At 37.5% G+C, this 27,047-nt stretch overlaps 1 protein-coding gene across 11 annotated transcripts in view; it reads left to right on the top strand.

The window, feature by feature from the left end:
• Window positions 1–27,047, top strand: part of ELF1 (E74 like ETS transcription factor 1) — a 183,517-nt gene that overhangs the window by 93,320 nt on the left and 63,150 nt on the right. For 7 of the 11 annotated variants that reach the window (XM_058276616.2, XM_058276609.2, XM_058276614.1 and 4 more), the window contains exon 2: window positions 5,141–5,432. In XM_058276616.2, coding sequence (XP_058132599.1) covers window positions 5,361–5,432 — 72 coding nt within the window. In that variant the 5' untranslated portion in view covers window positions 5,141–5,360. Of the gene's footprint in view, window positions 1–4,454; window positions 4,506–5,125; window positions 5,433–27,047 lie in introns of those variants that run through there. The other 4 variants (XM_058276618.1, XM_058276610.1, XM_004462791.5 and 1 more) reach the window with 3 other exon arrangements.

The following is a 27,047-nucleotide window of genomic DNA, read 5'->3' as shown; positions in this document are numbered from 1 at the left end:
TAAAAGGATGAGGAAATTTTTGCTAAGTATCCTTGTTTGCATGTCTCCTTGAAAAGTAAGAATATGGTCCCGATCCAATAAAAGACATGAGAGTTAGCCTGGGCAGTTGTTATTATTTGGGTTATGCCTAGCTGGGTGACTTCTCAATACTGTGGAATTAAGTTTGATAATTATATCTTTGGGGTCAATGAACAATTTTCACTTACTTTTCTCTTGGCATTAAGACTCAATGACACTTTGAAAATGAAATGTGCTTGAGAAACTACTAATTCAGCAGTGTGGAATAGAATTTATATATATATATATATATATATATAAAATGGTTAGTAAATGTAAACAAGTTTTAAATTTACCAAAGACCTTAGAGATAAAGTTAAAGCAGAGGCCTTTTTTTCTTCTCAATCTGGGCATCCATATATTTTTTTTCCATTCTGGAGCAAATTCTCTAGGAATAAGATGATTAATTCAGTTTTGGACATGTTCTAGACATATTGACCTTGAGGGAGGGACACTGACATGCACCAATCTAATACACAGTTTAGTGAGTGTATTTGGGGGCACATACCTGAACTAGAAATGGAGACTTTTTCTGAATGTGATCTATGCATTTAGTTAAAAATCAGTTCTGTAAAATATTACAGGGTAAAGGATTTGAGTAGATTCAGAGGCAAGGCATTCAGAGTTCTGATTTAGGAGATGAGAATTTTAGTTCCAATTCGGTTATGCTTTTAGACTGTGAGACCTTGGCACAGGGACCCAGTTACCTCATATGGAAAGTTAATTCATTGATCTAGTTTATCAAAATCTTATATTACCAAAAAAAAAAAAAATACTCCTGAACTCTGTTACTTAGATATCTCTAAAATGTTCAGGTGAAACCTCTGGATCAGGAATTACGAAATTTATTCCCAAGAAAACCACCTTGGTACCATAGATTGTGGAACTATGCAGGAAGAAGAACAGAGGAAAGAGTAAAGGAAGGCAGGGGAGGGGATCAGAGGCCCAATTAAGGTAGTAAAATAATACGAAAGCATTTGTTTACTTAAACACATTTTCAATTTATGAACTTCTTTAGAGAAATGAACAAAATTTATATGCCAGTTATATGCCAGAGCAAAGGTGTCTCTTTCAGTCCCACGTATGGGTGGCTTTAATGATCATGGGCAAGTCATTTCAGTTTTGGTTTAATTATTAAAAGCAATAGCAGTGTTCAAAGTGCTAGTAAGAAAAGGTACATGATTACAATGGAGAAGAAAGTGAAACTTAACCTTAGATAGACATGTTCATATTGGTATTGGTGTAGTGTTAACTTTGTCCTTACAAACAAATGGATTTTGGAACCTCTAACCTCTTACAGAGAAACTTCCATATCAGAAAACATCCTTTGTTTCTGGCTATACTTTCTTACTGTGGTTTTTCACATTTAGGGTAATGGTTTCCTCTTTATCAAAAGTACTACCATCATTATTTTATAAAATTTATATAAAATAGCTTAGTATGTAATGATAGATATTTAAAACAATGCCAGTAGAACATAGAATGAGGTTAGAGAATGGAAAGCTGAAGTTTAATCTGTGCAGAATTGGTAAAAAGGTTATTGGTAAATCTTTGGAAATGAATAGAAATGGTGAAAGCACGTTACAATGTTTGTAACTAGTAGTGCTAATATATGGGTATGACAGTGATTGAAAGGGAAAGTCTAAGGTCATGTATATTACTGGAAGAAAAGCTAAAAAATGTAACATGGGGACTGCAAAGCAGTAAAACCTCATGTGATACATGAGTTTGGATAATATTGCATATGTGATTTTTTTTTTTAAACTGAACAAATGCATGTTAATGTTACAATATGTCCAAAGCAAATTATGGATAGTAGAGTATAGTAATATATAATCTTCCATTAAGGATAAAAAAAGGAAATATACTAAGTGAAAGAAACAAAGACACAAGGCACTACATATTGTTTGATTCCATCTATACACACTATAAAATACAAATAAAATAGAGCAATGGAAACAGAATAGCAGCAATGTACAGCAGGTGAAGGATAAAGAGGTTGAGAGGTGATTATTAAAGAGTAGAGATTTTTGTCTATTTTGTTTATTATTATTATTGAAGTAATGAAAATTAGTAATATTAAAATGGCGAATACAAAATTATGTGATTATACCAAATACCATTCATTGCCCACATTGGCTGGATTGTATGCTTTATATATCAATAAACTTGGTTTAAAAAGAAAAAAGTGAAACAACAAAGGAGGGAGAGGGGGTGGCTTAGACAGTCAGGTGCCTCTCTCCCACATGGGAGGTCTCAGGTTGGGTTCCTGGTATCTCCTAAAAGAAACAAAAACCAAGCAACAGGGAAGCAGATGTGGCTCAAGTGGTAGGGCTTCTGCCTACAATGTGGGAGGACCTGGTTTGATCCCTGGGGCCTCCTGGTGAAAAAGAGGAAAAGTGTTCCTGTGTAGTGAGCCCGTCACCAGTGTCTGCGTGGTGAGCCAAGTGCCCGCATGGTGAGCCAGTGCCTGCGCAAGTGAGTCAAGCAGCAAGATGATGACGCAACAAAAGAGAGACGAAGGGGAGAGTCAAGGTGAAATGCAGCAGAAACCAGGAACTGAGTTGGCACAGCTGACAGGGAACCTCTCTCCACATCAGAGGTCCCCAGGATCGAATCCCCATGAATCCTAGAGGAGAAAAAAAATGAGAAGACAAGAAGAGAAATAGATAGAGAAGATCGCACAGCAAATGGACCCAGCAAAAACAGTGGGGAGGGGGAAGGGTAGGGAGAAAATAAATAAATAAATCTTTAAAAACAACAAGAACAACCAAGCAATAAGCAAAACAAACGAAAAAAACAACTCAGGGGGAACAGATGTGGCTCAGTATTGAGCACTGGCTTCCCCACACATGAGGTCCTGGGATCAATCCCTGGCCCCTAGTACAAACAACAACAAAACTAGTATCTGTCACTAATATAATCCTTTTGATTATTATTGCATACTTGAATTAGGTTCAGGAGAAATTTTAGACAATTACCTCCCAGAAGCAGTTTTGCTATAATTTTCTTGTTGCCTTGTAAATCATAGGTACTCAAACTTCATTTATTCAGTTGAATTAGGGAGGCATAATTTTCAAATGTGAGACAATATAGTCAGTGTTAAATTGGTGATTATTATAGGCAGTAATTTCTGAAACTGGTGATCCATACTGGTTGAGGCATAGAGATTGGGAAGATTGGCAAAAGAAATGGGGCTTGAGGTGAGCATTGCTGAGAAGGAGAGGTACTCTAGGCATGAGTAGTAAAAGAAGTTGAGAATTGGGAAGGCAAGAATTTCCATAGTTTTTGTGTAGAGAAAACGGACCTAGGATAGAGAAATTGACTTGAGTAGTAATTCGGGGGAAAAGGTAAGTAACATTTGTCCAGGGCCAAGGGTATGTCTTATGTTTATATATCGAAATCAATTTAGGCCAAGGAACTATTTTTCCCTCTAGATTTGATATATTCCTCAAAAACCATCTGAGTTAAGTTTAAAATAACTTCCCACTTGTTGGAGCTGTGATTTGTTTGCCTTGAACTCACTCTTAAAGGGAGTGAGATGGATGGATATGGGAAAGTACTGGGTTTGAATCTAGTTTAATGAGTAGAAATAGTGACTGAATAGAGTTTTTATCTCTGATTTTATTTTGCTTTCTAGTTGAAGAAATCAGTCATCCTTAATGACCCCTGGAGCCCAGAATATCTAGGGAGTTAGCTCTCCTGATACTAGGAAATTTGTATGTCATTTGGCCAGCACGTATTAGGTGGATTTAATATTTGAAGGCAACAGACCTACCAGTTCATTTTCATTGCTGAACTTGTCTCTTTAAAATTGTTGGTGTGTGTGTGTATATGCGTGTTGCTCAAGCGGTTGAGTGCCTGCCTCCCTCATGGGAGGTTCTAGGTTCAATTCCTGGTACCTTCTAAAAACAAAAAAACAACAAACAAACAAATAAGAAAAACAACTCAGGGGAGCCAATGTGACTCAGTGGTTGAGTGCTAGCTTCCCACTTACAGGGTCCTGGGTCCAGGTTCAATGCCCTGGACCCGGTACCTTTAAAAAAAATATATGTATATGTATATATTTATAAACTAGTGACCGTCCTTTCCTTATAGTCACTTGTCTTTTTGAAGTATTTATATTAAAATTGTAAACATTAGTAAACATTATTTTAAAGAATTGGATGTTAAATTTTTTGTGTGATTAGTACTGGTAACTTAAAAAAAAATAGGCAAACATCTTTGGCAGGCATTTTTTAAGTATGTCTCCTTCCACTGTGAGATTGTTTTCACTCTTAAGTTGCGTTTCTGTTTTTCTACTATTGTAAAGTGCAGTTCTTTGCATGTTCTAATTTGCCATGACGTGGTCAAGAGCTGTTTCCTTCCTGTTGCTTGCAAGCCTGTGCTAGAGATAAGGATACATTTCAGTGCATTAGAAGAAGTCACTGAAGACAGGCTTAATCATGGTAACTCTTAAAGCATTCTATTTATCAGAAGTGTTTTTAAAGAACAGAAAGAGTGAGCTTTTGTTTTCTGTTTATTTTAAAAAGCTATTAAAAATCGACTTACTAGACCTTAAATGTATTAGATGTTTAAACAGATTTCAAATCTTTATGTATATATTAGGCCTAATAGGGATGCTGTCTGAATGTCCTATTAAAGATAAAAGTACACAGTTTGAAATTACTCATGGAGTTGCCGTTCTATGTAGGTGCCAGGTTAGTGGAAAGAAGGAAAGCATTTATTTGTCCTTTATTGCATTTACAAGAGTAATTATTGCTTTTTTGTTTTTGTCCTTTAATATTTAGTACTTTAGTTTCATTAAAGCCAGTTTAACTAATGAAAAGTGATGTTATTTTAGAAGTCTTCAAAGAAAACGTATATCTAACTTAAGAAAGCCTGTGTTCATTAGTTATGTCTTCAAAGAAAACATAGATTTTACTTAAGAAGACCTATGTTCATTAGTTATGTTGATTATATTTTTAAAACAACAAAAACAAAATACTTCAGAGACACAGCCTTTTTTTAAAAAATCAATTTTGTATTTTAAATGGCTCTGATTGCTTTTTTTATAATTAATTTACAGCTTTTGTTTTTTCAGGTCAAGAAGTTTCAGAGAAGAAAAATTGCCACAATTTGAATAGAATATCAGTGAGCTAAGAAAAGTTGAAGCACCTTCTCTGAAGAAAAACTTGGATATACAGTAACTTGACAGACTTAGCTGTGGATTTTTTTTACCCAAATTTGTCGTTGGACTCTCCTATCTGATACTTGAACCTGTTTGGAATTTTCTCATGTGGATCTAAAAGGAATGCTTTATTATGGCTGCTGTTGTCCAACAGAACGACCTAGTATTTGAATTTGCTAGTAACGTCATGGAGGATGAACAACAGGTATGAGACCTTGAGAAAATTATATTTTAATGAATTTATCTTAATAATTTATCTAGTTGTATCTAAAGGTATTTACTTTAAAAGACAATAGAAAAAACTAAAGTAAAAATTTAGAAATTAACATTTTGAAGATAATATGTCCTTATGTTTTAAGTACTAGTAAAGTCATACGTTATTTCTCTTTATTTTTTAAATTTTTTAATTTTTCATTTTTGTTTATTTATTTTAAAATTATTTCTCTTATCCTTAGTTTTGATGTGGTAGCATTCAGGAAATAATACTTTTGGTTCAGCTTGTTTTTCTATAAAATGAGATGTAACAGTAAATGCCTTAAGTAATTATTTCAGAATACTTAGAGTATAAGAGCTCTAGAGGACATCCTTAATAGGGCTTAACATTTTTTTTTGTTAGTACGGGACTGGTGATTCTAACAGTTGCTTATAATTATATGGATTTAAACTGTTTTAATATAAGTGGTTAATTAACATTATAATCGTGGACTATTTCTTCTCACGATGCAAAGGTGATAGTGGTCCCCTAATCATACATCATTTCAGTCCAAAACATGTGACTCTGAGGAAGTTATTTAACTTTTCTAGATCTAGATTTCATCTATAATGAAGAGATTGGGCTGAAGAATTTTTAAATAGGTCCTTTTCATTGAATTTGTACAAAATGTCAAATTACTGTTTTGCGAATTTAAAAAAGATCCAAGAGAAATTGCATAAAGGATCTAAGATTAATTCTAGTCCTTTTTGTTGGGCTAGGGTTTCATGGGACTTTGTATTTTCTGATTCCTTGAAAAAAATTTTTTGCTTCATTTTAATTTAAATGGGTTATATTGGAAATGTAAGATAGGATGTGGGAGAAATGGTATTTTAGAGAGACTAAATTTATTGGGAAAAATATATATTGGAGGACAGAAAGTTTAATTAAATATTTTAATAACGTTGATTTTATAATGAAATAAACCTAATCCCAAATACCCTTAATTTTAATAAGCCAAGCATGAAGTATCATGCTTTATTCTAGAAACATAGTTACCACAAATAATGGAATTGGAATTGGTTCCTTCATTTGGTAGGGCATTGTAATTTCTTCACTGTTTGTATGGTACATTGAAGAGACAAAATAAAAAGTTTATAAATAAACCTACAAAAGGTGAGAATTTGGATTAAAACTGCTTAATATCAAAGAGTCCATTGGCTAAGGAGAAAAATTTTGAGAGAGAGAATTTCTTGGTTCCAATTAAAAATATTTAATAATTATCTGGTAATCAGGAAATGATTGAAATATATTTTAGGGGGAGAAAATATTTTGAATTTGTTTTAAGATGAGATGTTTATGTATTTGTTAAGGTTTGTTTACTGCACAGCCCTTTCGTAAGAGGGATGCTGTTGTAGGTGCCAAGCTTTATGTGGTGAGATTTGATCTCAGGATGTGGTAGAAGACAGAGTTTTAAGCCTTATACTGTATGCTCTAGTGCAATGGCTTTGACTCACTTGACCATGAGAACTATATTTTGCATTATGATACAGTATATATACATGTGTCTATATAGCCCAAAAAAATGGTTTCTTCGGAACAGTACTTACTGTTTGATACATTTAGTTTATCTTGTTGAGAGAGGCTAGGAATATCTTTGCATAAGGAGATCAAGTAAGTATTATCCTCATTTTACAGTGAGGAAGGCAGGATAGAGGGGTTAAGTGACTTGCCTAAAGTCATATATATAGTAATAAATAGTGGAGTCGCAATTTGAACCCAAGCATTCTGACTCTCACTGATGATGTGCAGTGATGCATGATAATCTCACTGTATTATAATCAATGCCAAAATGTTTAAGACTGTTGGCAAGGTTTAGAGTTCTTCAGTCTACGGTTATGAACGTAACAAATTTAACATTCACAATGGGAGTTAGATCCCGTGGTATCAGTTTTATTAGCATGTTGGCTAGCCTATGGCTTTACCTCCTCTTATTTTTCTGTTGGTTGGTTGAATTTTTTTTTAACTTTTTCAAAAAGCAGTTTTACTGATAATATATTCACATACCATACAATCTATCCAAAGTGTGTAATCAGTGGCTTTTAGTATAATTACAGTGTTGTGCATTCATCACCAAAAATTTTAGAACAATTTCATTTCTCCAGAAAGAAAAAACTGCAGTCACCCCTGAATTCTTCCATCCTTCCCCAGCTCAACATAAGTACTAATCTAATTTCATCTTTATAAATTGGCTTGCATTACATTTTATATAATGGAATAATGCAATATATAGTACTTTTTTTCTTTCACTTTAGCATAAGGTTGTTTTTTGTTTGTTTGGGTTTTTTGGGCCTGATACTAACATCATGTAACATTAACATACCTTCATTCAGTTTAAAAGAAAAATGGTCTTATATATGCAGTATTAACCATATTTATATTTCCCATGAGGTTTTACTCTGCTACACAGTCCCTTGTTAAATTTTTTAGCTTTCCTTCTACTAATATATGTGACCTTAGACTTTCCTTTTCAACCACTGTCATACCCATGTAATAGTACTGCTAGTTACAACACTATGTTGTGCTTTTACCTTTTCAACTCATCCAAAAATATAGAAACAACCTTTTTACCAATTCTGCACAGGCATCAGTTTTGCTTTTTCTAATCTCATTCTATTTTCTGGTAACCCATATTCTGATTATTAACTCCATGAGTTGACACAATACATTTAGTTCATAATAGCACAGTCATACAGTATTTGTCCTTTTATGTCTGGCTTGCTACATTCAACATATCATCCAGGTTCATCCATGTTGTCATGGTTCACAACTTCATTTATCTTACAACTGCCTAATAATCCTTTGCATGTACACACCAGTTTGTTTATCCATCCATTGGTTGACGGGCACCTGGATTGTTTCTATCTTTTGGCAATTGTTAATAACACCACTATGAACATCAGTGTGCAGATATCTGTTCGTGTCTCTGTTCTTAGTTCTGGGTATATACATAGTAGTTGTATTTCCAGGTCATGTGACAAATCTATATTCAACTTCTTTAGGAACTGCCAAACGGTCTTCCACAGTGGCTGTATCATTCCCCATTCCCACCAACAGTGAATAAGCATTCCTGTCTCTCCATATCCTTTCCAACACTTGTAGTTTTCTGTCTTTTTAATAGTGGCCATTCTAATAAGTATGAAATGATATCTCATTGTAGCTTTGATTTGCATTTCCCTAATTACTAGAGATGTTGAACATTTTTTCATGTGTTTCTTTGCCATTTGTATTTTTCCTTTGGACAGCCATCTTTTCAATTCTTTTGCCCATTTTTTAATCAGGGTGTTTGTCTTTTTAATGTTGAGTTATAGCATCTTTTTTATATATCATAGATATTAAATCCTTATTGGATATGTGATTGCCAAATATTTTCTACAATATTTGAGTTGTTTGCCTTTTCACCCTTTTGACAAAGTCTTTGATGTACAAAAGTATTTAATTTTGAGGAGGTCCCATTTAATTACTTTCTTCTTTTTGATGCTCATCTTGGGGTATAAGGTCCAAGAAACTACCACCTACCACAAGATTTTGAAGGTGTTTCTGTACATTTTGAGTTGATTCTTATAGAGGGAGTGAGATAGGGATCCTCTTTCATACTTTTGGTTATGAATATTAAGTTGTCCCAGCACCATTTGTTGAAGAGACTTTTGTCCTGTTAACATGTCTTGGTAGGTGTATTAGTCAGCCAAAGGGGTGCTGATGCAAAATACTAGAAATTGGTTGGTTTTTATAACAGGTATTTATTTAGAGTAGGAGCTTACAGATACCAGGACATAAGGCATAAGTTACTTCCCTCACCAAATTCTATTTTCACGTATTGGAGCAAGATGGCTGCTGACATCTGTAAGGGTTCAGGCTTCCTGGGTTCCTCCCTTCCAGGGTCTTGCTTCTCTCTGAGTTCAAGGTTCCTTCCTTCCTAGGGCTTGCTTCTTCCTGGGCTCAGGTTTCCTCTCTTCCTGGGGCTGGCTTCTCTTTCTTCTGCGAGCTTACTTCCCGGGGCTCTAGCTTAAGGCTTCAGCATCAAACTCCAACATCAAAACTCCAACATCAAAAACCCCCAACTCTGTCCTTTGCCATGCCTTTTGTCTGTGAGTCCCCACTCACCAAGGGGTTGGGACTCAACACCCTAATGACATGGCCCAATCAGAGCCCTAATCATAACTTAATCATGCCCAGGTACAGACCAGATTACAAACATAATCCAGTATCTATTTTTGGAATTCATAACCATATCAAACTGCTACAGTAGGTTTGTCAAAAACCAGGTGACTGTAGAGATGTGTTTATTTCTGGACTCTTAATTCTGTTCTACTGATTGATATGTTTGTCTTCTTTTTTTTAAGATTTATTTTTTATTTATCTCTCCCCTTTCCTGCCCCACCCACCTCCCCAGTTGTCTGTTCTCTGTGTCCATTCACTGTGTGTTCTTCTGTGCCCGCTTGTATACTTGTCAGTGGCACCCAGAATCTGTGTCTTGTTTTGTTGTGTCATCTTGCTGCATTAGCTCTCCGTGTGTGCGGCACCATTCCTGGGCAGGTTGCACTTTTTTCACATTGGGTGGCTCTCCTTACGAGGCGCACTCCTTGCAAGTGGGGCTCCCCTACATGGGGGACACCCCTGCGTGGCACGGCACTCCTTGTGCACATCAGCACTGCGAGTGGGCCAGCTCATCACATGGGTCAGGACCCGTGGGTTTGAACCTTGGACCTCCCAAGTGGTAGGCGGACGCCCTCTCCATTGAGCAAAATCTGCTTCCCTGTTATGTTTATCTTTATGCCAATGTCATGCTGGTTTTTTCTTTCTTTCTTTTTTAATGTTACATTAAAAAATATGAGGTCCCCATAAACCTCCCTACCCCCCCACCCCATTCCTCCCATGCCATGCTCTTTTGATCACTGCAGCTTTGTAGTATGTTTCAAGGTCAGACAGTGAAATTCTTCCCATGTTGCTCTTCTTTTTTAGAATGCTTTTGGCTATTTGGGTATACTTTCCCTTCAAAATAAGTTTAGTAATTGCCTTTTCTGTTTCTCTTTCTGTAAAGTAGGCTGTTGGAATTTTGATTGCTATTGCATTGATTGGTATTTAGCTTGGGTAGGATTGACATCTTTATATTAAGTCTTCCAATCCGTAAACATGGAATGTCTTTCCATTTATTTAGGTCTTTGTTGATTTCTTTTAGCATTCCTTTGTATTTTTCTGAATATAGGACCTGTCCTACTTTGGTTAAGTTGATTCTTAGGTATTTGAGTCTTTTTGTTTGTTACTGTAAATGGAATTCCCCCCTGATTTTGTCCTCAGATTGTTCAATACTTGTGTACAGAAACATTACTGATTTTGGGTGTTGATCTTGTATCCTGCCACTTTGCTGAACTCATTAGCTCAAGTAACTTTGTTGTAGACATTTCAGAATTAGAAAGTAGAGAATCACGTCATCTGTGAAAAGAGTTTTACTTCCTCTTTTCCTTTTTGGATGTCCTCTGCCTATCTATCTATCTGTCTATTTGTCTATCTATCTGTCTATCTATCTATCTATCTATCTATCTATCTATCTATCTATCTATCTATCTATCTATCTATCTATCTATCTAATCTATCTAGTCTAATAGCTCTAGCTAGAACTTCTAGTACAATGTTGAATAACAGTGATGGAAGTGGGCATTTTTGTCTTGTTCCTGATCTTAAAGGGAAGGCTTTCAAGCTTTCCCCATTGAGTACAATGTTGGCTTTGTGTTTTTCATTTATTCTTTCATCATATTGAGGAATGTTCTTTCTGTTCCCATCTTTCAAAGTATTTTTATCAAGAAAGGATGCTGGTTGGGAAGCAAATGTGGCTCAAGCGATTAGGCTCCCATCTACTAAATGGGAGGCTCTGGGTTCAATTCCCAGGGCCTCCTGGTGAAGGCAAGCTGGCCCATGCCACAGCTAGTGGCCTGCATTGCAGAGAGCTGGTGCAGCAAGTTAATGCAACAAAGGGAGACAGGCAGACACAGAAGAATGCACGGTTAATGGACACAGAGAGCAGACAGCGAGCACAAGTGGCAAGGGGGGGAAATAAAAAAAATAAAAAATATTAAGAAGAAAAAGATTTTGTATTTTGTTGAATGCCTTTTCTGCATACCATGAATAAATCCCATTGTGTCTTGGTGTATAAATCTTTTTATGTGCTGATTGGCAAGTATTTTGTTGAGAATTTTTGCATCTATGTTTATTAGAGAGATTGGTCTGTAATTGTCTTTTCTTGTGTCTTTATCTGGCTTTGGTATTAGGGTGATGTTGGCTTCTGTGATGCTTAGGCTAAAGTGTCAACTGGACACCGTTGGTCAAGCAAGCACTGTGCTAATTGTAATACAAGGACATTTCAAGTGTTATTTCAGCATTCAGAAAGAGAATTCCCATCTCTGCTTCAGACAGTCAGTGTCTCCTGGTAACTCATCAAAGAGTCCCTGGTTTGCAGCCTGCCTTATGGAATTTGGACTTGTGCATCCCCATGGTTATGTGAGAGAATTTTATAAAATCTCATACTAGAGCTGGTGGAGAACTGGCCCTCGCTGCAAACTGATGCAACACGATGATACAACAGAAAAGAGACACAGAGAAAAGACAGTGAGAGACACAACAAACCAGAGAGCTGAGGTGGCTCAAGTAATTGGGTGCCCTTCTCCCATGTTGGAGATCCCAGGATTGGTTCCTGGTGCCTCCTAAAGAGGAGACAAGAGGAGAAGACAAGCAGATACAGAAGAACGTGCAGCGAATGGACAGAGAGCAGACAGCCAGCACGGGCGGTGTGGGGAGGGGGTGGGGATAAATAAAATTTTAAAAATAAGTCTTTTAAAACAATCTCATGCTATTTGTAGATATCTTGTTGGTTCTCTTTCACTAGAGAAACCTGACTAATATGGCTTCATAAAATGTGTTGAGTAGTTTTCCCTCCTGTACAGTATTGTGGAAGAGTTGAAACAGGTTTGGTATTGATTTTTCTGTGAAGCCATCTGTCTTGGACTTTACTTTTTTGGGAGATTTTTGGTGATGGATTCAATCTCTTCAAATGTGGTTGGTTTGTTAAGTTCTTGTATTTTTTGTAGCGTCAATGTAGGTTGTGGGTTTCTAGGAATTTGCGCATTTCATCTAGATTTTCTAGTTTGTTGGCATAGTTTCTCATAATATCCTCTTATGATCCTTCTTATTTCTGTGCAGTTAGTCATAACTTTGCCTCTTTCATTTCTGATTTTATTTATTTGCATCTTCTATCTTTTTCTTTCTTATTCTAGCTCTACACAATAACTTAGCCTCCACATTTGCGAATTTCCCCCTTATCTGTTATTGATTTCCAGTTTCATTTCATTATGATCTGAGGAGGTGTACTGTATAACTTCAGGCTTTTTATATTTATTGAGACCTTCCTTGTGACCTAACATGTGGTCTATCCTGGAGTGTAATCCATGAGCACTTGAGAAGAATGTATAACTCTCTGATTTGGGATGAAATGTTCTATCTGTGTCTGTTAGTGTGTTATGTCTGGCTTATTTATCATATTTTTCAATTTCTCTGTTTCCTTGTTGAACTTCTGTCTAGTTCTATCTAATGATGTGACTGATGTGTTGAAGTTTCTAAGTATTATTGTAGCGATGTCTGTTTCTCTCCAGTTTTGTCAGTTTGCCTCATGAATTTTGGGATACCATGGTTAGATGCATAGATAGTAATCACTGTTATTTCTTCCTGGTGCTTTGTCCCTTTTATTAATACATAATGGTCTTCTCTATATCTTATAACTTTTATTGCAATTAAAGTCTGTTTTGTCTGGTATTAGTGTAGCTATCTCTGCTCTCTCTCCCTGCTTCTTCTTGGTTACTGTTTGCATGAAATATCTTTTTCCAGCCTTTCACCTTCAGGTGATTTGTTTCCCTGTGTCTATCGTGAGTCTCTTGTAGGCAGCATAAGGATGGCTTATGTTTTTTATCCATTCTGTCATCCTATATCTTTTGATTGGAAGTTTAATCCATTTACATTAAGTGATATTACTGTAAATGCATTATTCACTTCTACCATTTTATTCTTTGATTTTCATATGCATATCTTATTTTCGTTTGTATTTTTACTCTTTTAGTTATCCTTTCTGCTCTTCTTCCCTTCTGTACTCTTTTCCAAGCTTCTTTCTCTTGTCTTTTTCTTTTGGGCTGTTAAGGCTTCCTTTAATACTTCCTGTAAAGGTGAACTCTTTTAGTTTGTGTGTGAATATTTTAAACTTACCTTCATATTTGAAGGATAAAAACTTCTCAGTGGGCAAGTTTTCTTTTTCATTATCCTAATTATATCATACCACTGTCTTCTTGCCCTCCATGGTTTCTGATGAGAAATCCTCACTAATCTTACTGGGTCCTTTTATGTGATGGTTTGCTTTTCACTGGCTGCTATCAGAATTTTCTCCTTATCTTTGACGCTTGACATTTTTGAGTAGTATGTGTCTTTATATAGGTCATTTCGGATTTATTCTGCTTGGGGTAGGCTCTGCTGCTTGGGCATATAAATTCATTTCTTTCATGAGAGTTGGGAAATTTTTAGCTATTATTTCCTCACATATTCTTTCTGCCCCTTTTCCCATTTATATTCCTGCTGGAACTCCTATGACGTGGATGTTGCTCTTCATGTTGTCATTCCACTCCCTGAACCTCTGCTCAATTTTTCCATTCTTTTCACTCTATGTTCTCTCTTCAATTTCAGCTCTTCTGTCTTTTGTATCATTTGTTCTTCAGTCTTTTCAAGTCTCCTGTTATATGACTTATGTGTTTTTTATCTCACGCATCTGTCTTTGATTCCCATGAGCTCTGTTATTTTTCTACTCAGTTTTTCAGAATCTTTGTGCTCTCTTAGTGTCTTCTTTTTTTTTTTTTTAATAAATTTCTTTTTTTTTTTTTTTACAGATTTATTTATTTATTTAGTATTTATTTATTTAATTCCCCTCCCCTCCCCCGGTTGTCTGTTTTCTGTGTCTTTTTGCTGCGTCTTGTTTCTTTGTCCGCTTCTGTTGTCGTCAGCGGCACGGGAAGTGTGGGCGGCGCCATTCCTGGGCAGGCTGCTCCCTCCTTCGCGCTGGGCGGCTCTCCTTATGGGTGCACTCCTTGCGCGTGGGGCTCCCCTACGCGGGGGACATCCCTGTGTAGCAGGGCACTCCTTGCGCGCATCAGCACTGCGCATGGGCCAGCTCCACACGGGTCAAGGAGGCCCGGGGCTTGAACCGCGGGCCTCCCATGTGGTAGACGGACACCCTAACCACTGGGCCAAAGTCCATTTCCCGAGTGTCTTCTTTTTTTAAAAGATTTATTTTATTTTATTTATCCCCTCCCCCTTGCCACCTGTCTGCTCTCTGTGCCTATTTGCTGTGTGTTCTTCTGTGTCTGCTTGTCTTCTCTTCTCATCTTTCTCTTTAGGAGCCACCAGGAACCAATCCCAGGACTCCTGATTGAGAGGCACTCAATTGCTTGAGCCACTTCAGCCCCCTGGTTTATTGTGTCTCTTACTGTCTTTCTTCTTTTGTGTCTCAGTTTTGTTGCATTATCTTGTTGTGTCAGCTTGCAGGGCAGGCCAGCTCACTGTGGCAGCGCTAGCTTTCGGCAGGGTGGGCCAGCTCTCTGCAGCATGGACCAGCTTGCCTTCACCAGGATGCCCCAGGAATTGAACCTGGGACCCCTCTTATGGTAGATGGGAGTCCAGTCACTTGAGCCACATCCACTTCCCGCTTCATGTCTTCTTGATGTCCTTTATCTCTTTAGCCATATTGTCTTCCAACTCATTTGATATTTGAAAAATGTTTGCAACTCATTAATTAGTTGTCTCAAATCTTGAGTCTCATCTGGGGCTTTGATATATTCCTTTGCTTGGGCCATGTCTTCCATTTTCTTAGTATGGCTTGTAATTTTTTGCTGATGTCTAGGCATCAGGTTATGATGTTTCTTGACTGATTTCTCTCTCTTCCGAAGGGAATTAGTGGTGGGAGGCTGTGTGTTACTTGTTCTTTGATTCTTCTGTTCAGCTGTTCTGTCTTTAGGATTGTTCCTTTTAATTGCCTAAATCTGGGCCCCTGACCCAATAATTGGTTATAGACCCATTTCCAAGGGCCTTGGGAAGGGAGAATGTAAAGCCCAGAAAAATCCTCTTATTTACTTAGTTTCCTCTCATGTACTTACTTCGTCTGCCAGAAGATGACGCTTCTCAACAGCCCATAGGTCAGAGCCTAAAAGAGGTGTACTTTGCAACTGGGTCTCCAACAGTGTGATAGAGGATCCTGCCTGGAAGCTATTCTGAGCCTCCCAATTCAGATTTTCTCAGAGGCTGTTCCTCTTCAGCCTTTGCTGGTAGTCCCTCCCTTTTCCCCTGTAGGAAATAATGCCACTCCCTTCTGCATTCTTCACAACCAGTCCTGGTCAGTAGGGAGGGTTTATGAGAGTTGAATCTCTTTAATTGCCTGCAAACAGTGGTGCGGCCCTTCCTGGCGTGAAAGGGCTAGTGGGACACAACAGACCAGATTTGTGGGCCAGAAGCAGAATCAGCCTTAGGCTATGTCCCTCTCTGGTTTCCTGTGGAGGTGGATCCCTCTGTCCCCCTCTGCTGTAGCCACCAGCCAGGCCAGAGAATTCAGAATTGTCTGCTTGTAGGTGGGGGTCTGGGGTTCTAGGGGTCTGGGGGTCTGGGTGCTGTTGACTGCAGCTACAGGGTTCTACTTGTCTTCTTTTTGTCAAGATTTTTTCCCATTGTTCCTCTCTTTTCTGGGTGGTATCATTCCCCTGGTATCCTAAATCCTAGAACATGTTTTTCTAGGCCGATTCTGCCAGTCCTCTGGCTTTTTTTTCTAGGAGAAAAGAGAGTCTTATGTCTTTCTAATCTGTCATCTTCCTGGTAGTAAGGTGAATTTGGTTTTAATTACAAAAGTAATGAATATGCTAATAATAAAAGGAGAAGGAGTCACCCAATACAAAAATATATAAAATAGTAAAAGATTCTCTTCATTCTTATTCTCTAATTGTGCTCTGCTTCTCAGAAGAAACCTTTATTAACTCTTAGATGTGTAACTTTTTAGAAGGTCTAAACAAATGAGCAGTATACATACATACCAGCCTGCATATAGAGATGGTTTTCAAGATACAAATGAAATTAGGCTATGAATTTTTTGTAATTTGTTTTCACTAATTATATCATAAATATTTGTGTGTATATAAGCGCTACCTCATTTGTTTTTTATACGTGATGGATGGACCATTATTTATTTTACCTGTCCCTCATCAGGGACAATTGGCTTTTACAAGTATTTTACTGTTATATACAGTATTGAAATGAACATCTTTGGAGACAGTAAATCTAGAAAGGTTAAGAGCTCATATATTGAAGTCGGAATAGCTGGGTTTTAATCCTGGATCCACTGCTCTCAACTTTGAGGACCTTGGACAAGTTACTTAACCCCGCTAGTTTCCTGATCTGCGAAATGTCTTCTGTTGTAGGTCCTGTGTTGCAGGGTTGTGAGGATTAAATGAGTTGAGGTGTGTAAAGCTCTTAGAACTGTGCCTGTCACATAGCTCATATTTACTGAGTAGTATTTTTTTTTAATCACAAAGTGGGTGAAAGTGGCATTTCACTGTTTGAATTTGCATTTCCTTGATCACTAGTGAAATTTAGCATCTTATTATTCAATATTCTTTTTTTTTTTTCCACAGCTTCATATGGTTTAATCAGTGACAAATTTGTCTAAGTTTTCCTTCAACCCATTTCCATGTTAAGACCAAAATCAATAATAATTTACAAACTTGCATATTCAAATGGGTTATTCAATACTCTTGTTTGTTCATTTGAATTTCTTTGAATTACTTGCTAATATCCTTTTGTCCAGTAGTTCTTTGTGTTATGAATATTAAATCAGTGTCATCTTCTAGTTAATTCATTTTACAGTTAGTCAGTGGTTAATCCTCTTTTTGTGACACTGATGCATATATTTTCTTCCAATCTGGTCCTGTCTTTCAACAATGCTATCTTGTGCCCTATAGAAATTTTAAATATTTGACATAAGATTCATCATTATTTATTTGTTTTCTGGGTTTTGTGCTTTGTTTAGGGAAACTTTCCTCACCCCTAAGTTTAAATATTTAAATAGTCCCCTTATTGTTTTTTCTTGTATGTTTTTTATGTTTGGCTCTTTAGTCCCTCTGGAATTTATTTTTGTATCATGTGACATGTATAAATCTGACTTTGACAAATAGGGGAGTTGGCATTTGTAGATTTATTGAAGGTTCTCTCATTTCATCTCTAAAACTGCCACCTTTGTTTTATACTAAATTACTGTGAATACAATTTCAGTTTTGAACTTGGTAGTGTATTCTGTTCCCTAGAACTGTTCTTATATTATGCCAATATTGTTTGGATTAGTATCACTTTATAATTTAATATCTGATAGGGTTTTCCACCCAAAATTGATGGAAGGTTTTCAGTGAAATTTAGAATTGACTTAAGTTACAAAAAAACCCTGCTGGGATTTTGACTTTTCAAAGTTAAAAAGTATTTATGTCTTTCTTTTTTCCTTTCCCAAATCAATCACATTTATTTTTGTTTAAGAAAAATTTTTAATTTTAAAAAATTTATCCCCACTCACCCATGGTTCTCTTTGTCTGCTCACCATTTGCTCATCTTCTTCAGGAGGCCCCAGGAACCGAACCTGGAACCTCCTGCATGGGAGGCAAATGCCCAAGTCACGAACTGCTTCCAGCTGGCTGCAGTGTCTGCTGGCCTGTGGCATCTGCTTGCTTAGGCATCTGCTTGTTGTGACGTCTAGCTCTTTGTTGCGGTGGTTGTGGGTATCTACTTGTCTTCTTTTAGGAGGCACTTGGACCCAAGTGGTAGGCGGATGCTCAACTGGTTGAGCCATATCCGCTTCCCTGTTTATGTCTTTTAAGATAATTTATTCTGTTTTAATATTCTGTTTTGATTGTCTGAAAAAAAATAATTCTTTATAAAATTTGGCACCAGATTAGGATGTTTCTGGTTTTCAGTTATTTTATGTGGTTATAATGTACTAATCTAAAGAAACTGTCATCATTAATGTCCAGTTGCCAGCATCTTATTTTCTCTCATATCATTTTGTACTCTAAAAAACTGCTTTGAGCACCTTTGAGCAGGGAATGGGTGGGGCTGGAAAGGATTCCAGATATCAACATTGTTAGTGTTGACAATGTTAAGAATCTATTTTTGCTGTCTCTTCTTAATTGGGAATATTTGTACCTGAGCATAAGGCACTTATGTGAGAGAGCAACACTGTCACAATTGAATTGCAGTGTTCTTTTTATTTGAAGGTGTCTTGGTTTGACCTTATTAAACCCACTCTGTTTGCCTAGTGAATGTATGAGAATAAGAAGAAAGTTAAAGGCTGTGGATACAAGTTTCTTAAAGAGAAGAAAATTTGAATGTATGCTCAAATATTCCAGAAGTTAATTTAATGAAAAAACAGCTCGTAGTTTAATGCCTTTTATAGTTTTGATATATCATTACTCTATGTAGTTTTCCTACTTTGAAGTAGAATTTCTGACAAATCATAAAGAATTATTTTTGCCTCACATATATTCGGGTAACTAAGGAGAAACTTGGTGACATGCTTTGGAAACGTGGACAAGCAGAATAAATATTTTTATAGATCTCCATGTCAAGTACTGTAAGAAGGTAGCCTTAGGACTGCCCTTTCTAGGATGTAAATTGGCTTGCTCTTAACTGCTTATTCCCAGAGGTTAAATGTTACGAGATCCTTGCTGTCTTTTTAACAGGCCACCTAGTGATACACAGTATTTGGGAGTTACTGTTTAGGGTAACAGTGAGTGCAGAGTACAGTGGATACAGAGAATGAGCCTGCGACTCATTGCCACTTGGAGAAAGAAAGCTTCCCCATGGAAATAACACTTGAACCCAATCTTGAAGGAAGATCCAGGTTATGTGACAGATAAAGAAACAGAGATGTTCCAGAGCAATAGAATGTACCAAAACTTTGAATGGATTTTTCTTGTCTGCATAATCCATCCAAACATTATCTTTTAGGGTTGGAAGCTTTTTATTGTGACTTGCAGTCATATATACTTTTTTCTTTTTTAAAAAAGATTTATTATTTATTTATTTCTCTCCCCTTCCCTGTCCCACCTAGTTGTCTGCTTTCTGTCCATTTGCTGTGTGTTCTTCTGTGTCCACTGGTATTGTCAGCGGCAGCCAGAATCTGTGTCTCGTTTTGTTGCGTCATCTTGCTGTGTCACCTCTGTGTGTGTGCAGTGCCATTCATGGGCAGTCTGCACTTTTTTCGAGCTGGGCAGGTCTCCTTACGGGGCATACTCATTGCATATGGGGCTCCCCTAAGTGGGCGACACACCTGCATGGTACGGTACTCCTTACATGCATCAACACTGCATGTGGGCCAGCACATCACATGGGTCAGGAGGCCCTGGGTTTGAACTGTGGACCTCCCATGTGGTAGGCGGACGCCCTATCCATTGGGCCATATCTGCTTCTCTACTTCTCTGCTTTTATTTCTTGTACTGCTTATTCTTGCCAGCTGGCTTTATAATTTTTCCAAATGCTTTCCTGATTCCCCACTGTTTGCTCTGCAGTTATCTCCCACGTTCATACCTCTTGCCTCTCTTAATTTCTTCTTGTGCAGGAATTGCTCCTTTAGCTGTAATTTTATTTAAAAGTTATGAAGTATTTTAGAGAATCTTCATATTTATGAAACATTTATCAATCTGGTAGTGATTACTATCATGTTCGTTATCTAGTTAGCTTCTAAGTAAAGTAAACATTTACACCTAAAGTTTACTACATGCCCCCAAATCTATTTGTTTCTTTACCTCATAACTGAATCTATTTGCACATAGCCACACACACATGACCTACCATTATATTAAACTTTTCAAGTGGGCACTCCAGTATGAAAACTAAGATTATTTTTAGTAAATATTTTACATTTAACCAAATTGTAATTTAGCCTGGTTAAAGAAACAAATCTAGGAAAAGACTAAAGAAGGCCAATTGTTATTAAAAACCTAAGCTGGGATCAGAATTCGCTCAATCAACTAACTCCACATGAGATTACAGTGAAATTTCAAGCATTATCTTGGAGAAGTCTGGAGAAAAGACCATTTTTACTTAGCTCTTTCTATTTTTGACGTTGCTGTGCAAAAGAGATGCCAGGCTTCTTCAGAAAAACTCACTCTCCTGGAGCCAATAGAAGTAAAACAAACTTTTGTGGCTCTTGTTCTAAGGTAGTGTTCATTAAGAAGTTAATTTTGTGTGTATTTAAATCCAGACTTTAATCAAAACAAAACTTTTATTATGACTATAGTTTATCTGTGGGATCATGCATTTTAGTGTGTCCTACTGGACATACTTGTGGATTCTGTAGTCTGATTACCTGGGTTCGAATTTTGGTTCTATCTCACTGGTTGCTGGTCTGGTAGGTGTTAACACGGTGTACTCTTGTGGTGGAGATTAAATGGGATAAGACATATGAAGTGCTTAACGTAGTAACTATCATCATTGGCACCATTTTATTTTTATTTTATTCTTCGTTATTGTTTATTATATAAAAGAGCTCTGAAGGATGGGACTGGAGGAGAATACTTTTCACATAGCCAATGTAGTGAGTTTCTTTTTAACCAAATCAAGAAAGTACTTTGTGTTAATTACCAGGAACTTGAATATTTTCTTTTTCCTTTATTAAACCACTGGTTGTAACATAATATTTGTAATTGTGGCAGGTATATAATAGATAAAAAACTAGGATATTGAAGAAAGAGCCATAGAGAAAGAAGACACATATTGAAATATTGTACTGTGATGCTGCTTTGTTATTAACCTCTGTGCCAAAAAAACATGATCTGTTTTAATCTTGATTCTGTCTACTTTTATTTCTTGTACTGCTTATTCTTGCCAGCTGGCTTTATAATTTTTCCAAATGCTTTCCTGGTTCCCCACTGTTTGCTCAGCAGTCATTTCCCACATTCCTTTCTAGTATAGTCCTTTCTAGTTTACAAAGTCTTCTGAATGTATGCTTCAATTCTCACAAATCACCCAATGATAGAGCTAGTATTCTTTTCATTTTCTATAGGAGAATATATCTTGTATTTCTTACTGGATAACTAGAGGAACTATATTAGAATCTTCACCTAGCATAGATTCCTAGGGCAGGGTTACAAAGGCACCCAGAATAATTACTATTCAAAATAATCTTACTTATTAACTAAAGATACCTAAATTCCAATTCTGATTGAATAACACATTCTTTTGGAGTATCTGCCAGTAGGTAATTTACCTTATTAGCTCATTCATTTATTTCCTTGTTACTTTGTTTTCTTTTTCTTTTTTTTTTTTTAATTTCCTTTTTTAACTTTTCTTAACAGTGCTTGTATTTATTTATAGTTGTATTAAGGAATGATGGAGGACTATGTGGGATTTGATATATTAGTCGTGCTAGTACACTGAAGTATTTTTAAGGTGTTTTTTTGATGGTGTAATCTAGATTTGGTATTTTGTCTGAAATGAAAATGCAACATAATTTAAGAAATTGAGAAAGTTAAGGAATAATCCTCACATGCACAAAACTGGTAGATGCAGTTTCACGGGTGAGTTATTTTAAACTTTAATGAAGTATTTAAACAGCTTCTTTTCAGAAAGAAAAGTTCCTTATTCATTTTTACAAAGCTAACCTAACACTGATTCCAAAACTTGGAATGTGCGAAAACACATGAATAATAGGGTATATGTTGTTTAAATGCAATGGGTATTGTGTTTAAATATAAGAACTAATATTTATTCTTTTGCCAGGCTCTACTTGTGATATACATTTTATCATTTGAGCATAGCAGTAACCCTGTATAGCTTGGCAGTTGTTCTCTCCATTTTATAAATAACCTCTCTCATTTACTATTGTAGTGAGGAATCTCAGAGAACTTGGATGAATGAATGAATGAATGAATGAATGAATGAATGAGTAAACTCATTTATAGTGATTATATCTGGAATAAATTGGGATTTTCCCTTTCTTTTGAATACATTCATACTTAAAATATTTTTTTAAAAACCAGGTGTATATGCTACACTTATAGAAGAAAACTCTGGTATCTTCTAAGTTAAGAAGTAAAAAGCCAGTGTGTTGGATACATAGATATTCCTGTCTGGTTGCTAAAACTTTTAATTTTCTTTTAAAATAAAGAATGTAAGGTATAAGGTGTTTATAGGGAGCATGAGTTAATTAGCAGAAATGTTCTTATTTGTAAGATAATGAAGGTATTTTAGTGGCAGATTTTGCAAATTGTGCAGAGAATTTGTGTGTGAATCGCAGAAAACTTTGTGCTGGGCCTTGGAGATCTGTTATTGCATAATCCTGGCTTGTTTTGTGTTTCAATTTCTGAAATAAATTAAAATGCGCTTTGGAAACTGGTAGCAATATAGATCATTGGGGAACTGTGGACAATAATGTTTCAAACTCTTGGAATCTGAATATGTTCATGTATGACCTATTCTCAAAAATAATTTTTAAGAATACACTATGGGAACTTGTTTAAAGGATTTCAGTTTTGACTCATTTTGTTCATCAGTCACCCCAAGATTTTCTTTTTAATCCACCTACATGTGCTGTATTTTAAAATTTCCTTTAATTTTATATGACTTATGTGAAGTATTGAAGAAAGATACCACCATTGTATGTGATCTGGTCCCAACTGCTCTGCTCATACCTATGCCCCAGAACAATGCTCAGAGCCGGGGAAAACTAGAAAAACGGGAATTGAAGACTTCTTGAGTTCTGTTTCTCCCAAGGTCCTCTGCTTTTTTTAACTTTTTATTGAAGTAGAGTATGTGTAAAGAAATATGCACAAATGTGGCCAGTCTCAAAGCCAAACTCAGCATGTAAATGCACTGCCTTCCCCCCAGCATGGGACATGACACCCAGGGATGAGCCTCCCTGGCGCCGAGGGATCACTACCAAGTACCAGCTGATGACATAACTAGAAAACGACCTTGAATAAAAGGTTCAACTCGGACCAGCAGAATATCCCTGTATACATATAATAACAGGAGTTAAAAATGCTTTTTGACCTAAATTAAAGGGGAAATGGAAAGGACAAATGAGTGTATATGGCTATGAGTCTCTAAAAAAGAGTCTGGAGGTTATCAGAAGGATTGCCCTTATGCACACCTGAGCAGAGTCTCAGAGACAGATAAAGTAGATACAACCCTAGGTATTGGTTCATCTGAGGGCTAAAGAGACCTACAGGTTTTATGATCATGGCAGATGGAGTTCACTGCCATGTCAGTTGGCCCTTCTTCGGAGCTGGTGTTTCTGCATGATGGAGCTGGACTCAGATGTGATCTCTTTTTACAAGCCTTTCCTGTTACTTTACCAGAATTGTAGTTGGTGCTGGGGTTTAAGATATATCTAGGGGATCTGAATCTCTGGACTGACGATATGATAGGCAGGCCCTGAATCTCAACAGACTTCAACTCCTACACTCTGATTTATTGGAGTTACCCCATTCAACTAACATGGATTTGAAGAATGTCAACCACCACACCATGGAGCCTAGAGTGCCTACAACTGAAAGCAGGAGGATTGCATCCAGTATCCATGTGGAATCTAAACCCCCTCTTGACATAGATGTGCAATGGACACAACCAATCCAAGGTCCACAGAGAAAATGTGGCATTGGTGTGGGAAAAGTGGACATGGTGGCTGCTGGGTGCGGGGAATGGGAGGAAGAGATGAGATGTGGAGGCATTTTCGGGACTTGGAGTTGTCCTGGGTGGTGCTGCAGGGACAATTACCGGATATTGTAGATCCTCCCATGGCCCACTGGATGGAACTTGGGAGAGTATGGGCTATGATGTGGACCATTGACCTTGAGGTGCAGTGATGCCCAGAGATGTACTCACCTCATGCAATGGATGTGTCATGATGTTGGGGGAGAGTGTTGCTGTGGGGGGAGTGGTGGGGTGGGGGCGGTGGGGGGTGAATGGGGACCTTATATTTTTTGAATGTAGTATTTTAAAAAAAAGAATAAAAAATAAAATTAATTTAAAAATATATGCACAAATATGAATATATAGCTTGATAAATTTTCACAAAGTGACTACACATATGTACACAGCTTCTGCTTCAAATGGAGAGAAATGATTATTACTGACTGTAGATGGTTAAGTTTGTACATCAGTTTTCTGAAAGGGCTATTCTCCTTTAAAAATACAAAATAGGGAAGCAGACTTGGCCCAGTAGTTAGGGCGTCCGTCTACCACATGGGAGGTCCGCAGTTCAAACCCTGGGCCTCCTTGACCATGTGGAGCTGGCCCACACGCAGTGCTGATGCACACAAGGAGTGCCGCCCCATGCAGGGATGTCCCCCACGTAGGGGAACCCCACACACAAGGAGTGTGCCCTGTAAGGAGAGCCGCCCAGCGCAAAAGAAAGTGCAGCCTGCCCAGGAATGGCACCGCACAAACGGAGAGCTGACACAACAAGATGATGCCTCCAAAAGAAACACAGATTCCCATGCTGCTGACAACAACAGAAGTGGACAAAGAAGAACACGCAGCAGACAGACACAGAGAACAGAGAACTGGGTGGGGGGGCGGAGAAATAAATCTTTAAAAAATAAATAAAAATACAAAATATTCTGGGAAACGGATGTGACTCAACCAATTGGGCTCGTGCCTACCATATAGGAGGTCCAGGGTTTGATGCCCAGGGCCTCCGGGTGAGGGCAAGCTGGCCCATGCAGACTGCCAGCACGTGCGGGAATGCCACCGCGCACAGGAGTGCCACCTGCATGGGAATGCCACCCAGGATGGGAAAGGTGCCCCACGCAGGAGAGCCAGCTGACACGGAAAGTTGGCGCAGCAAGATGACACAACAAGAGACACAGAGGAGAGGAAATAAAAACCATGTACCAGATTGATCCCTGCTGTTAGAGAAGCTTGGCAAACAAGTTATTTGAAAGCTCTTCAGCTTCTTTATATAAAAACTAATCTTGATCAAGCTTACTTTATAGTTGTTTCCTAATTAACTCCTAGATCCTCATTTTTTGTTTTGTTTTGTTTTGTTTTTTGTAGCATGAAGGGACAAGCAAGCCACTTCAGGGTGGTAACATACTGTATTGTCTACACGTTGGTCACTTTTCTTCTCTTTTTAACTTGATGTGATGAACACATTTGTGAACAGTCACAAATGGAAACTCGGTAGCAGACAATGTTGAAATTTGAGGAATTGTCTCTCCTACTAAAAGTTAGCTTGATTTTTATTATTGCTGCTAAAACATTTGCTAAAATTTTGCTTTCAGCACATGTTCTAAATTTACTTGTAACTAATTAAAAAAAGAAAACTGATACATGCATTTTTCTCTCTGAAGCTATTAAGACCTTTGATAAAGTTACAAAAAACAGCTGAAAGTTAATTTATGACTGCAGTTTAATTTGGTTATAGAAATTGAGGATTTGAAAAGTGACCTATGGCAGATTTTACTTCCAAAGGTCTTCCTTCTCTAGTCCCATCCTTTGTGATTTATTTTGGTTCCCTTCTGAAAACAAATGGGAAAATAATCTAAAAATGCCAAACAGCGAAAGATCTCATAATATAACAATATAACTATTTGTTTCTTTGGATTACTAGTATCCTAGACATTGTCATGAATAAGTAGAGTTGACTCTATTTAGATTTTTAAACAGAACAAAAGTTTTATTTAAAAATTTTATTACAAACAGTAAAAAAAAAACCATCACAAAACCTACTTTTCTTTTAAATAACATGGCATAGAGTAGTTTGGTTTCCACTCTATTGCATGTAGTCTGGCTTGATTTTGTGAATCTGGAGACACCTGGGACTGGGGTCCTGCCAAGGAGGTGTGGTTCAGCCTGGGGAAAGGAGATCACCCCGCCTACTCGAAAGCTACCAGGCAGCACACCCCTGTCATCCTTCGAGGTCCCAGTGGTCACAAGGGGAGTGGGAAGGGGAGGAAAAGGCAGAAGAAATGTTGAAGTGGGAAATCATACTCCTTGAAAGAGTCTCATAAAGGCATTTGGAACAGATAAATTAATTCAGGAAGATCTACCCAGAAGGCTGGGGTAACCAGATGCGCATGCATGCAGGACAGTTTGTGGAACCCTGAAATGGGGGAAAAGAGGCCATGGCCGCTACCTGGAGACCCCACAAAACATACATGTATAGAGTTGCTTCCTGGAACCCAGCCCACCAAAGCTGAGATGAGGAAGGAGTCCCTCCCCCAAAGTTTTAGGACCCCAGAGTGATTTCCATGCTGTGACCAAGTTTATTCCAGTCCCAGGACTCTGGGGCACAAAAGAGGTTGTGAGGGGGGCTGGGGGTGGGGCAGTGAGGGCTCCTTCTCTACTGCCGATGTGTCCAGAATGAAGTCATTCTTCTGTGTTCTTCAAGTGTTCCCTCTTCAAGCCTTCTACCGTGATTCCCGGACTGGAAGTGGAGAATCTCAAGTTTAAATTCTGCCTTTGAAATGGCTTGGCTGTGAGATCTTGGGAAGTGACCGGCCGTTGCCTCTC

This window comes from Dasypus novemcinctus, chromosome 15 (assembly GCF_030445035.2).
Source record: "Dasypus novemcinctus isolate mDasNov1 chromosome 15, mDasNov1.1.hap2, whole genome shotgun sequence".
NCBI classification, from domain to species: Eukaryota; Metazoa; Chordata; class Mammalia; order Cingulata; family Dasypodidae; genus Dasypus; species Dasypus novemcinctus.
Note: the sequence above shows the minus strand (reverse complement) of the source record. Positions and strands in the feature narration are given on the sequence as shown.